This window comes from Lithobates pipiens, unplaced genomic scaffold, assembly GCF_037356315.1.
Source record: "Lithobates pipiens isolate NorthernLeopardFrog02 unplaced genomic scaffold, aLitPip1_a1.2 Scaffold_82, whole genome shotgun sequence".
Taxonomy (NCBI): domain Eukaryota; kingdom Metazoa; phylum Chordata; class Amphibia; order Anura; family Ranidae; genus Lithobates; species Lithobates pipiens.
The window spans coordinates 430,663-445,373 of record NW_027507906.1 but is presented as its reverse complement, the minus strand read 5'-3'; the positions used below and the strand labels follow the sequence as shown (position 1 = coordinate 445,373).

General features: G+C 43.3%; 1 protein-coding gene and 1 pseudogene across 3 annotated transcripts in view; one reads left to right on the top strand and one right to left on the bottom strand.

Moving 5' to 3' along the window:
* The window catches only part of LOC143973438 (uncharacterized), a 114,402-nt gene that overhangs the window by 42,112 nt on the left and 57,579 nt on the right, over positions 1 to 14,711 (top strand). For all 3 annotated transcript variants that reach the window (XM_077474421.1, XM_077474420.1, XM_077474419.1), the window contains exons 8-11: positions 5,727 to 6,008; positions 8,660 to 8,812; positions 11,443 to 11,508; positions 12,502 to 12,567. In XM_077474421.1, coding sequence (XP_077330547.1) covers positions 5,727 to 6,008; positions 8,660 to 8,812; positions 11,443 to 11,508; positions 12,502 to 12,567 — 567 coding nt within the window. The remainder of the gene's footprint in view (positions 1 to 5,726; positions 6,009 to 8,659; positions 8,813 to 11,442; positions 11,509 to 12,501; positions 12,568 to 14,711) is intronic.
* LOC143973452 (U2 spliceosomal RNA) lies at positions 10,329 to 10,438 on the bottom strand (annotated as a pseudogene).

The window sequence follows — 14,711 nt, the reverse complement described above, 5'->3', positions numbered from 1 at the left end:
TGAGACTGAAAACCACTCTGGGAGAGTATGTACCCACTGCTGAAGGAGGTTCACAACCCCTCGCCCTATATGCACGACCAAAGCTACTAAGTCCAGGAGGTAGCCTCTTTTCCCTGACGAATTCCAGTTGTAAAGATGAAAGGCTTATTATATGTTCTGAAAAGAGCAATTTTGGATCGGGACTTCAATTTCTGTACACGTCCAATTTGTGTGATCCTACTGGTGATCCTCTGGGAAGTTAGGCAATACCCAGATGACTGTTAGATAGAGGGCTGTCGCTACCCTTGATACAAGATGATCTACCGGTCACAAGTCTACTCCTTCTGGAAAGAAAACAATATCTTTTTCTGAAGCTCTCTGAGCTTAAATCTCAGACATCCTTCTGCTTGAAGATCTTGCGATAGATACTGCCTAGTAGGTAATGTCACAAACTGAACACTGTTCTGTTGGAGCAAATGCTCAAACTGATTTGAAATCCAGCAACACTGATAGATTCCACTGGGAAAGATCCTTTTTTGTGGTGGTTGAAACCTACTGACTGTCTTCCAAATTTGTGCAAACGAAAGTATTTCCGGCACATTTAAGCCTTGTTATTGCCAACCTAGTCGACACTTGCAATCTCAAGGAATATCTAATGTCTAATTTGGTCTACAAGAAGTCCAGAACAGCTGTCACCGGAGGTGCAGTAGTATCAATATCTCGCCCTGCTGAGAAATAACGCAAAATTGTACTAGATTTTGGCATAGATGTTGTTAGTAAAGTGCCTTCTCACACTCCACAATTAGAGATCATCCTGGAGCAGGTTAGGTTCTCATGCTTTCCCTATCATTCTCCTGTTTGCAGCCATGGCCTGCGTATGTGCAAAGGGGAATTGGCTTCTGTCTCATGAGATGAATGGCCACAAAAACTCAATGCCCTCATTGTCCAAATGGAGAAATGGATATGACTAACATGTTCACTCTCAACGGACTCAAGAGGAATCTCATTACGAGAAATGTTGTTGGAAAATATATAGGCTAGTTTGCAGGTCCATGGAGAAAATCAAGGCATTTGTCCCCTCTGCCTTGGGGTGCGGAACTGATTCAAACATCCTCCTAAGTTTGAAATTGCTGTGAGAAGCAACGTAGTGTGTCTGTGTTTGACCCCACCAGCTTATAGAAGACCTACAGTGTAGGGCCCACTTGTGCTCTGGAAAGTTTGCATGATGGTCAGTCTATCTGTGTGTTCCAGTTCCCTAGGAGATAAACTACTTTCCTGACCCCAACAGCATGGGGTTGACCTCTCTTAATAGCATATTGCCACAAGTTCCTCCTTGGTGATGAATATAGGCAACTGCTGCCATGTTGTTCAACTGCAGAGAAACTGATCTTCCCTTGATTATGTGTAGTAAGGCGAAAGGTGCTAAAGTAGCTGCTTGGATTTCTAAGGTATTTAAGACTACCCGGCTTGGCTGGGATTCTCCCATTGGACTGAACCAACGGTTTCTCGCAGTGTGCCTTCTAGGCTATCTTTGCCGAGATGAATAGCAATTGTGATCTAGTCTAATGAATGGTTCTAATGGGGCGACTTCATCAATTTCTCCCTCTTCAGCCACCACCGTATACTCCTACTCATACTGAGTGACAGTTGATAACTGTGCCAGACTCTGTTTCCTCTATTGTGCTAAGAATCCCAGCTTAAACTGCCGAAGTCAGAGCGCCCAAGGGATTATTGGTATGATGACATTGTGCTCCAAAGATTGAGGCACTGAGAAATGGTCAAACACATGGAGATTACTGTCTTCAGCATTCCTTCTTTGACTGCCACCATTTTTCTCTGGTGGAAGCCGAACAGAGGAGTTGGCAGAGTACCTCCCGGCATACTAACTGTTAAGTTAGAGAGAGTTAATAAACCAGCCATATCCCCACAGGGTGTTTATGAGAATCCCTGGGTGCATCAGCAATTGTTTCAGACCTCTGGATAGAAGAATAATGTTGTCCAAGTAGTGGTGCATCCGGAGAACTTGTTTTCTGAGTATAGCTAACACTGCACTGAGAACCTTTGTGAAGAGCCTCGGAGACCTGCATAGGCCAAAAGGCAGACTGTTAAACTGGAAATGCATCTAGCCAATTGCAAGCTTACCAATTATGAAAGAAATATTTTGGGATGTTTAGATCATCGTGAAGATCCAAAAATAGCATTTTGCCATCTGGCTGCGCTGGTTTAATGGACTCCATTTTGAAGATCTCTAACTGGATAAAAAATGTTAACCTCTTCAGGTCTACAACCGGACGCTAGCCACCATCTCTTGCAAACTACATACAGGGTTGAAATGAAGCCTGTATATTCTTTTTGTGAATGGAATCAGGACGAACCCCCCCCCCCCCCAGGTCTAATATGTATGTATTATAGCAGCCCATCTGCCTAGAAGAATGGAATCTGCTGAGAGGAGGAACATTCCTTATCCCTTTGCTTCCCATCTTGCAGGAGCAGGATGGACTTCCTGTCACCCAAACTTGCCTGAGAAAACAAATTCAGCCCAAAGTTTCAAACATCATATCTACTGTAGGCAGGGATCAAAGCGATGCTATCCAATCTCTAATGAGCATAAAACCTGTATAGATAAATAAAGGAGATTTTCTCTCAGGACTTTGCCATTCTGAAGAAAGGGTGAATATGACTTTACCCATACAATTGGCCTGCTTGACTGTCTGGATACATAGTTCAATAGAGGGAAAACTGAAGCCAAGCAGTTCCGGGCCTTCCTCTGATGAAGAGGAGCTACTACTGTCCACAGGCTGTCACCTTGCCAGAGTAGCGGAACTAAGTGGGTTAACACCACTTGTCGGGTGCCAGGTTGCTCTTCTAGTGACAGGCAACTAGGAGGGGTCTACCAGGCCGAGATAATTGAAATAAGTAAAGCATAATATCTCACTCCACCCTCTTCAATAACAATGATATTTGAGCGTTACCTGTCAACTGCAAACTCCTCCGCAGTCTTTACTCACCAGCCTATTGGGCATAGGTAGTGCGCCACAGGCACTGCAGGACTTTTGCTGGGATGGTAGCGCTGCTCTAGGAAGAAGCTATAAGACGTCCTTGGAACTTTTCCCTTGAATGGGAGTGACCTCTAGGTCTCCTCCAAAGAACATCTGCCTTCCGTGGCTCTTGAACTTAGAGAGCATGAGTATACGGGGCTGAAAAAATTCAAAGCAATCCACAAAGGGAGGCACTCTTTTCCTGAAACTTACCATATGATGGTCTCCCATCTTTGAATTTGAGTGTCTTTTGTATAAATGGTGACTGACTCATGGTTTGGGGACAAATAGGATGGCTAGCTGAAAAAACAAGGATAGCTGAAAATGAGAATAGCATCAGAAAGTGAAAGGTTTAGAGATGACATTCGCCTGCCCATAGGCGTCAATGGATGGCTCGCTCGGATCCGCCTAAAAAAAACGGACAGGCGGATCCGAGTGGGTTTGTCGTATGAAAGGGGCCTTAGAGAGATCTGATATAGATCTATTTCCTGCATAGTCACCAGGTGAAACATAATTCACAACATGGTCTTGCTATGCTCATAAGTCTTTTGTTATACACATAATTCTCTTTTTCTGTTTCTAAACATTACAAAGCTTCACTTCCTGACTTCTGTATACTGAATGTAAATTTCACTATCTGCAAATCTGTAATCTACATACTATCTGTAAATGTCAGTATCTGTTCTTATTCTGTATCTATGGACACTTCACAGTAGCACTTCTCTTCTCTCTATAAGCTTGTTATCATGTACAGTGGAACCTCGGATTGCGAGTAATGCGGTTAACAAGTGTTTTTTCAATACGAGCAATTATTTTTTTAAATCCTGACTCGGTTTGGGAGTGTCTTGTAAAATGAGCAGGATTCAAAGCTCTGCAGTTTGCAGTACCGCATTTGGCCAGAGGTGCAGGGGCGCCTGTGACACTCAGAGCCATTCGGAAATACTCCGAAACACTTGGAAATACTCAGTTCCCAAGTGTTTGCAAGCCTTTCAGATGGTTTCGAGTGTTTCTGCGCCTTTCTGAGTGGTCTCCGAGAATTTCCGAGTCTCTCCGACGCCCCCCACCTCTGGCCACATGCGGTATTGCATGCAATAGAAGTCAACGTGGAACAAATTATCTTTGTTTCCATTGACTTCTATGGAGAAACTCGCTTTGATATGCGAGTGCTTTGGATTACAAGCATTCTCCTGGAACGGATTATGCTCGTAATCCAAGGTTCCACTGTATCTTAAACAACTACAGTAACTACACCAGGTTATTTTTTTTTTTACTGGCATACACCTTATATAACCTTGTACAATGTTTCTAGCTTCTCCAAAAAAACAAAAATGACCCATATTTATTAGAAGAATTTGTTCACAAGACTCCGATATGTCCTTCCAGTCTCAGTCCACTCAGGCTGAGGACAGAACTGCAGTTTGCTTACTGGGTGGAATCTTAAGAGTTTCAATCCAATCATTATGGAGTCCATTTCATTGAGCTGGAGGATTCTGGGAATTATTCCTGTGAAATAAGTACTTAAAACAGTTTTGCAAAAATTTGCAAATTTTATTCTTTCAAATGCAAAGTGAACTAATGTCTAGGCAATGCTATCAGGTAATCTGTGTATGTTTGTGCAGGGCTTACCCCATTGGGAGCAGCTTGTTCCTCCTGTGGTCACTATTTGTAACTCACTCAGAAACAAACAGACATCTTGGTAGCCACAAATTAAAATGGAGGTCCACCCTAAAATAAGAAATGACATTAACATTCTCCAAAAAATATATTCGGCGAGCTGCCCCATTGTCTTCTGGGACATGTGTGTGTCCCAGAAAACAACAGGGCCATTCACAAACCTCTGTGTGACTCGCGCATGCGCAGTAGGAAATGGGCAGTGAGGATAGACGGATCGGCCTTGGGGGGGCCGACATCACAGGCTCGCTGGACAGGTAAGTGCTCTTATTAAAAGTCAGCAGCTACAGTGTTTGTAGTTGCTGACTTTAAAAAAAAAAAAGTCCGGACCTCCACTTTAAGCCCCAGTGTCTTTCTTTTTACCATCTAATGCTGAACCCATTCTGTGCAGAAGTGAACCTGATTTTACACTCTCCAGCTTAAGTAAACCCCACAGTGTTTCCTCGCTCACTGGCCTCTGACCCTCTGTAAGCAGCCATTGGGCAAATAGACCTTCTTACAATGTCCAGACAGCAGCTTATACCCTGTTCCTCTGCAACACTCTCTGGTAAGAAGGTCCTCTCTTCAGCCCACTTCCCATCAGGTATCCACCCCTGCTCTGTTTTAGTTTCCAAGGCCCTCAGCACATGGTTAATCCTGAGGCCAGGCCCAAGCAGCAGTTCTTCACATAGGCCTCCTCCCAGGGAGAAGCCCCAGGGGAGAGATAGTTCTGTAAAAATGCTCCCAAACAGTTATGATCTCCCCAAGCCTTACCTTCTAAATCGGCTGTTCAGTGGTTGGTGGGGTCAGATAAAAATTCATAACCACATGGGAAAACCTTCCAACACTGCCAGCTATAGGTGGAAGCAATCAAGCCACCAGACTTAGGAAGACTCTGATAATGTAAATAAAAGCTGGTTATTGCCCAGCCACAAAACGTTAAATTTAGCTAGGGACACCTCTGCATAGGCCAGGGTCCCTACATACAGTATGTCTTGTAGTTTATATGCTTTCTATTTCAGTTAAAGTTCTTAAATATAATGATTTTCTCAATTCTAGACCTGTTCTCAAAGCCAAATATTACCACCATGCTATATCCAAAGACAGAAGGTGACAACATGACCCTGATATGTGACACAAGTCTCAGTCCAATGAGACAGGGGACAGAACTGCAGTTTGCTTTCTACAGAGATGGTCTAGAGGTTCAGAAATTTAGTTCATCTCATCAATATGAAGTCCAGTCTGCTCAGCCAAAGGATTCTGGGAATTATTCCTGTGAAGTGAGAACTCCGACCAACAGTGTCATCAAAAGAAGTGAAGAGTTATATATCCAGATAGAAGGTAAGCATCAAGATCAAACTGTATTGAAGAGTTGTATGCCTTATTGAAGGCCCTCAGATGTGTTAAGGAGTGGACAGTGCTGCTCCTGAATGAGTTCTCATCTGCAAGTGCTGCATAAATGTCAGATCCTATGAGGAGGGAGCTGAGGTCGCATGACACACACAACACGGCTGGGGAGCACGCTCACACAGGTGCCTTCAGACCATATGGCTTGCTATGGGGGCACTCGGAGAAGAGAAGGAGAGAACAGTGCCTGCGAGGGACTGCTAAAGTAGAGGTAAGGTATCACTCTGTGCAATATTGTTGCACAGAGAAGGTAAGTATAAATTGCTTTTTTATTTTTTTAAAATATAGCCTTTTACAACCACCTTAAGAACTTAAGTCATTCATGAGAGGCAGTGACTCTATTATCAGCTTGGACTACTTAGCAAACAAACTGCTCTGCACCAAACCAAAGACCAAGCAAACTTTGCAAAATATGATCACTTGTAATCCCATTAATTATGCAGTTGCTATTGCGTTTTTTAGTACCTTTTCTGTAAATAAATTCTTGCACTGATTTTCTTTTCAGTAAAACAACATTTTAAACTGTCAAGCTAAATCTCTAAATGCTCTTAATCAGAAATTAAAGAATCCTTGTCTCCTTGAAGAAAGCTGGTATATTTCAAACTCTGTTACATTCTTGGATGTGTGTGGCAGCAAGTCCACATAGGTTGGACTTGATGGACTTTTTTCAACCTCACCTACTATGTAACTATATGTAACTATGTAACATTCTGATGTAGCATTTCCTTAGCATTCATAATTGCTATAGCAGATGCTGTGAGCAGTGTGTATCTACTGTAGCAGTGGGACCCCATGCTACTGAGAAGATTGCTGGTTTGCGCCAGATTTTTGCAGAATCAGGCACGCTGATTACACAGCTGTGAGCTGGGCTATTAGTTGTGACCTGACTATGGCTTAGTGCTCCACACAACAGACAGGCAGTCTTCGCAGGGGAGTCAGGTGGACTCCCAAACTCTCCAGGAGTTAGAGCAGGAGTTAGAGAGGCTTCATGGGGCAGTCAGAGCATCCATGTCTGCAGGAGGCAGACTTAAGGCCCATACACACGCTTTGATTTTCGGATGTCAATTGTGTTAAGATGACCGATTGTCCGCAAATCTTACCGTTAGTACCGTGCTTTCGACAGCCAATTTCACTTTTTTGTCAGACAAAAGCTGGATGTGCAGACTATAAATTTTTTGTCGGATGTGAACTCAACATCTGATTTTCATTTCAGTAGTGCGGTTTTTGTACAAAAAAATTGTAAGAGCAAGACTACGCATGCTCAGAAAGAGTACATACAAAACTATTCAACATGTTACGTCACTTCTGACATTGTATTCTGTCAAATTAAAATTCTCATATTGTTAATAACCTCTTCACTTTCAACATGAGACTAGCATGCCACAAAAATTGGATGTTCTGTCGTCCGAAAATCAAAACGTGTGTACGATGCTTTAGTCTGTTACAAAGCAGCAAGATGCTGCTCGTGAGTAAGCTATGAGAGAGCTTGACTCTAAGGAAGTCTTTTGGTCTGAGGAGCAGGCCTAAGGCCTCCACTTGAGTCTTGAAGCAGCCATGTAGCAAGAGAGTAAACCAGGAGGCTGAAGAATTTGGATTGTGCAAGTTACAGTAATGGTGGAACCCACTGCGTGGGCTACTGATGGCTTTTGTGAACTTTTCTGTTCTTTTAAATAAAAGTAGGCAACCATGCTCTTAAAAATACAGTTTTGGCCTGGCACCCTCATTGAAAATGCACCCACTGCTTGAGTCTGATCACCCCAATCTTACACTACATTAAAACATGTGGTGGCTACTATTTGTGTGTGTAAAGGTTGAACTGTGGCATTGACCCATCCCAATGATGTCCACTCTCAGCCTACTGGCTCTAAGCCCTTGTACACACAGTCGGAGATTACAACGGAATGTGTTTGATCAGACCGTTTTGTCGGATATTCTGACTGTGTGTGGTCCACATCGGACTGTTTCCGTCGGAGTATCCGACGGACCAAGTTTTCCAACTTGTTGGTAAAATTTTCAGACAAAATGCTCCAATCGGACATACTCCGATCATGTGTAGAGAATTCCGATCGGACAAAGTGCCACGCATGCTCAGATCAAATTCCTACACCAAAGCTATTGGCTACTAGCGTGAACATAGTCCCGTCGTAACGAAATAATGTCAATGTGTCGGACTTTCCAACAACTTTGTCCGACCGTGTGTATGTAACAGTTTCGGACAAAATCCATCGGATTTGGTTGTTGGAATCTCCGACCGCGTGTACAAAGGCTTAGATGTTGTCCCATGCAAAATCTCTATGAAGGATGAGGGTACAGCCATACCATTGCTTTGTAAATTATAACCATAGTTTATTAGCTTGAATATTCAAAATCAATGACAATGGGCAAAGTGCAATGACCTGTAAAAGTTAACCGGATGTCACGTTATGTTTTTAATTGTGTTTCTGATTTCTGAGTTTATTGCTGATTGGTTGCTGTGAGATTTGTATTTTCCACATGATTTGTGCTCTTTCCATTTCCTTTTAAAATACATCTAGGAATTGTCCAGTGGCCTGTGATCATTGAGTTTTGCTTTCTCTGAAATATAGGGACAAGTTCTGATAATGCTACATTGATCATCATTCTCGCCATCGTCCTCATCACCATCATAGTGATCATAGTGATCATCATTGTTGTTATTATGTCCAGACGCAAACCATCACCAACGTCTACAAAAGCAACAATGGACCCTCCAGATGCAGGTACAGTACCTGACCATTCTTGACTGTAAAATGTATTGGCAACAAAGACCAACAAACCCGTACAATACACGAAACAACTGCCTGAACGTCTTATTCTATGTAGAGTGCCCCATTAAAGCCTGGGCCAAGGGGTAGGCAGAAGAGATGTCCGCCTTTAGGACTTCAGTAGGAGGGGAGGTACAAAAATGGCAACCAATGCTGCTGAAGTAGATCACATCACATGGGAAGGGGAGCACTTTGGCCTCTTTGCCTTGTCTACTAGAGGACCTTGTCCCAGCACTGACCCCATGGTTTCCAGATAATGATGTGTTGTGGCATGTAACCAGTTTCCACTTCACTCACTGCCTCTAATCTTTCATGGTCAAACCTTGTAGACACAAGTAACATCTCTGTCTTACCCCAGTCCACCACATTCACTGTTCTTCATGGTCTCAGTCTGTACATTGTGCTATACGTTCCTTATTTTACACTATCTCTTGCACATTTGTATGCTGTTTGCCGGTGGCAAAAAATGTGCACACACATAAAGAGGTGATACAAAAACGTGCAACGGGTGTACACAAGCCCTCTAAAATTAGAGGTCCTTGCCCTGAATCCCACAGGGCGTTAGGCTCCTGATGGGGACAAGGGTACTTACACTTTGGTCCACCTGGCTGAAACCAGATGGACCCCTTTCTCTGGAGGGTCTGCCGAAACAGACCCAGACAAGTACTAGGTGGGGCTCCCCTGAAGGGAGACCCCATGAGAGAGGGTGAGCTAAGCCAAGAGGCCATGTCCACCCCCTCCCAAGACTTTCAGGGCAGGCCCGAGGACCTACACCCTACCAGTCACACAGTGCAACAAACCGTGTACAAACACAAAAATACAAAAAGAGACACACAAAGGAATAAATAAAATAAAGTAGGGGAGGAAGGAAGTGGAGAGGAGAGTGAAAAGTGGGCATTGTGTAATACAATGGCCAGGCCCTCCGCCTAGGAATAAAAAATTCCTCTGGTCCCAGCCAAAAGGCCTGGCCTAGGAGGCAGGTGCTAAAAAAGCGTGTTATGGTGCAGTGACCGTGGTGCCATAAATCAAAGGGACCCTCACTCACAGTGATTATACGGCACTCCTAGACTGCCACTCCAGGGGCACATACACCATAGGCTTTCAGTTCCCAATCCGACCCCCCCGACTGAATCAGTGCAGCCCTCTGTCACTGCCAGATAGAGAGTCCTTCAATGTTTTCTCAGGGAGAGCTGCCCTCAGCAATAACAGCTTCCACCGGTACTAACCCTTCCAGGCCCCCATCATCATTTGCAAGGCGACGCCAGCTCCTCCACCAGACGCTGACAGGAATGGCACCCACACCGACAGCCAGAAGGCCAGAAAAAGACCCGTCCTAAGGCCAGACCCAATGCAGCACCCATCCTCACCAGGAGCACCCTTCTGAACAGCTCAGACTCGACCCCGCTGACATCTCAAAGGGCACCCAGACACCCGTCACTACCGAAACCGCCCTTCCAGGTGCAATGAAACCATTGGATTTGCATCTGCCCTCCCCACACTTGGGAGTAGCATAGCGCCTCCTCTGGCAACTGATAAGAACAGACACTACACTTGATCTTAGCCAAAAGGCAGAGAAGCGTGTATGCTGTGCTGTACTTCCCCTAGTCCACACTTTACGAGTGTATATTCTGTGCTGTACTTCCCCTAGTCCACACTTTACGAGTGTATATTCTGTGCTGTACTTCCCCTAGTCCACACTTTCCAAGTATAGGAATGATGTTAGGGAGAGGGTGTATGGGGTTGCCAACATCCTAATTAAACATGGAAGAATGTGCACCAAATACAGACATAATAACCCCCTTGGACTTTTCAGACAGAGGGTATAGTGTAGGTACATTTGTCTCCAGGGCTAAGTGTGCCCTTTTTCCAATGCTTTGTATTCAATAAAAGTGGAGTCACTGCCTTTCAAAGAAATTTACCTACACTATACTCTCATCATATCTACATTTGATGCATATTCTTCCACACTTTCCAATAAAGTATGCTGTGCTGTAAATTTTCTTATTCCACACCTTCTATATACAGTGCCTTATTATTCATACCCTTTGAAATGTTCCACATTTTGTCATGTTACATCCAAAAACATAAATGTATTTTATTGCGATTTTATGTGATAAACCAACACAAAGTGGCACATAATTGTGAAGTGGAAGGAAAATGATAAATGGTTTGCAAAATTGTTTTACAAATAAATATGTGAAGAGTGTGGGGTACATTTGTATTCAGCCCCCTTTATTCTGATACCCCTAACTAAAATCTAGTGGAACCAAGTTACCTAATTAGTATAATTGTGTATAATTTAATCTCAGTATAAATACAGCTGTTCTGTGAAGCCCTCATGGGTTTGTTAGAGAAACTTAGTGAACAAACATCATTATGAAGTCCAAGAATACACCAGACCAATATGGTCCCATGAGGCCATACTACCCCAATGATGTCACCAGCATCCCCACCTTTTTGTTACATGCAGCTGTGGGAAATTCCATGGCCACAGCTGATTGGGCCAGCAGCCTGCTGTATGTGACAGTTTCCTTAGCTGATTCCTGGAGTTTGATGCATTTTTTAAATTTTTGCTGTTTTTACAGAATCGTCCAAAGGACTCTCTCAGGAAGGGGATGCGTATTACGCTAAAGTAAATTTCAAAAAGAAAGGTAAGCTACAAAAGAACTTGGTTTGCCTCTGTGCATAAAATGACCCGATGCTGAGATGACCTGATATTGTCTATGAGAATCTTTGACCATTCATCCAGCAGAGCATTTGTGAGATTAGGCACTGATGTGGACGAGAAGTTCTGGCTTACAGTCTGTGCTCTAATTCATCCCAAAGGTGCTCTATCAGGTGAGATCAGGACTTCTTCCAAACCAAAATTGCTCATCCATGTCTTTATGGACCTTGCTTTGTACACTGGTCCAGATCAGTTGGTGGAGGGGGGATTATGGTGTGGGGGGTTGTTTTTCAGGGGTTGGGCTTGGCCCCTTAGTTCCAGTAAAGGGAACTCTTAAGGGGTCAGCATACCAAGACATTTTGGACAATTTCATGCTCCCAACTTTGTGCGAACAGTTTGGGGATGGCCCCTTCCTGTTCCAACATGAATGCGTACCAGAGCACAAAGCAAGGTCCATAAAGACATGGATGAGCGCGTTTGGGGTGGAAGAACTTGATTGGCCTGCACAGATTACTAACCTCAACCCGATAGAACACCTTTGGGATAAATTAGAGCGCAGACTGTGAGCCAGGCTTTCTCTCCAAAATCAGTGCCTAACCTAACAAATGCGCTTCTGGGAGAATGGTCAAACATTCCCATAAACACACTAAACCTACTAACCAACTAACCTACTAACACACTAATCCTAAACCTTGTGGACGGCCTTCCCAGAAGAGTTGAAGCTGTTATAGCAGCAATGGGTGGCCAACTCAATATTGAACCCTACGGACTAAGACTGGGATGCCATTAAAGTTCATGTGTTTGTAAAGGCAGGCGTCTCAATACTTAATATAGTGTAATTAGTTTGGTTGAAAAAAGACTCAAGACCATCTAGTTCAACCACTCAGTCCCAATACTTTTGATAATATAGTGTATGTAACTGAGTGATTTTCATCTGATCTAAGTATTAAATAATATTTGTTATTTTCTATTCTATCAGTATCTTCCACCAACTCCAATGCTGATGAAGACTTATGCTATGCCAACCTTAAAATCGGCCAAAAAGGTGAGTAGAAACAGCCCATCATGGGTGTCTGAATGTACAATAGGTCAATTTAATTATATATAATATTTACAATTAAAAAAATGAATGTCCATTTTAAGTGTGGTCATTCTTTGAAAAAAAAAAAACTGTTCCAAAACTTTGGCAATTTAAACTGAGCATATGTTGATAAATCAATATGTACCATGTTCGCATCTCTAAAGTGTTCCCTCAACATCAGCATAGAAAAACTAGATCTTACCTTTTTTAGATGGACCTTATGTGATAAAATAATACAATTATATCTTTATCAATAAATAACACTATGGGGTTTCTGAAGGTCTTATCATTTTGAGTTACCCATACACAGAGCTTTTTTTCACAGAAAATAGGTACGGGAACTCAACAGCAACCCCCCAAAAAACCCTCTCACCCCCCCACACACACACATCCTCCAAACCGCATCATATTGTGGGTGTGGTCAAATTTAACAGTGGGAGGGTCTTAAAAGGGCATGATACGGGGAGATCATCGAGTGGGTGTGTCGGCATCTGCACTGTACCCTGGGCACCTACATCTCCCTTGCCCCCATCTTGCACTCAGTGGGAGCCATTGGGAGACAGACTTTCACTTACAAACACAGAAGCCAGACTTCTGTGATTACAAGTAACAACAAGGTCTGGGGAATGCCCAGGGAAAAACCAAAGCCTACTTACCACCAGCTCGCAGACAACCAAATTAACCTGTCTAACAGTATGCGTTAAAGACAGGGGTTTAGTCCGCACGCATTTGCAAACGCATGCGTGAGCCACAGAGCCACGTCAAGGCACCCTGGTATCTGTGGTCCTAACACTAACATATAAGTGTCCCCGCAGTGGAGGCACATGTATTCTGATGGTTAGATGAGGGCAGGTGGACTGAAGGGGAGCCACCCCTCCTTAAAGGTACAGGAGCACACTGAACACCCAGAAAGAGCACAATGGCAGCAAAGGTGTTGGTGCACTGCTGGACCAATGCAAACACTACCGCGGTTACAAGCCATAGAGGTGAACAGGAAGTATAGGACCCGAGCCAGAGGTTCCACCAAGTTCCAGCTGAAAAAAAACCCCTGCCCATACATGTAGAGAATTGACGGATGCAGTTATTTGACCTAGATTGTCAAATATCCCTAAAGGGAAAAAAAGCTATATGTGACCTTTATCACATAAGGTCCATCCAACAAGGTGAGACCCTTTCCCTGACGCATTCTTTTCAGTAGATCACAGAAGAAAGTATTGCATTGTTGCCTTATGAGTTTATGTGAAATCTCCATTAATAGCTGTAAAATATTGTATTTATGAATATAGTTCAACTACTCTGTTTCCCCGAAAATAAGACCTAGCGTGATTGTCGGTGATGGCTGAAATATAAGCCCTACCCCCCAAATAAGCCCTACCCTGAAAATAAGACCTACGAGGGCTTATTTGGGGGTAGGGCTTATATTGCAGCCATCACCAACAATCACGCTAGGTCTTATTTTCGGGAGGACCAGGGTAGCTTTGTATCTATGTAACAGAGCCACCAAGAAGGTTAGGCTAAGCAGACAAGTCGGTGCCTAGGCTTTTGTGTACAAACAATGGGTTTCAAGCCCATTGTTTTACACATACTCACTTCAAAGGATCCCATGCTGGGATATGCAATGAAGTGAGTCCCACCCCGGAATCAATTCTTAACTTCCCAGCAACATTCTCCTGCTCAGAATCATGACTAGGATTTGAATTAAAGGGAGCCGGCTTAGGCAAAGTATAGGGAAGTTGACCAACCAGGAGTCACGCTATGTCAACCAATGAGACATCAGCCTGGTTTGATATACACAGACTAGCGGGGAGGTAATGTTCTCTCTTTTCTGGGAGACCAGCCATCAGAATGGAACTTTGGTAAGAATGGGTAATTATGGGAAAGGCATGCCCTTTTAACTCCAACTAAATATGTTTGTAGATTACTGTTTTAAGGAATATACTCATGTAAATATTTTATTTCAACCTAATATTTTCTTCCTTGGTGTAAGACTATAGATAGATATTTTTGGTGTATTAGACTTTTAACAATACTCTAATAAATGCTATTATGTTAAAGGGGTTGTAAAGGTTCATTTTTTATTTTCTACATAGGTTCCTTTAAGCTAGTGC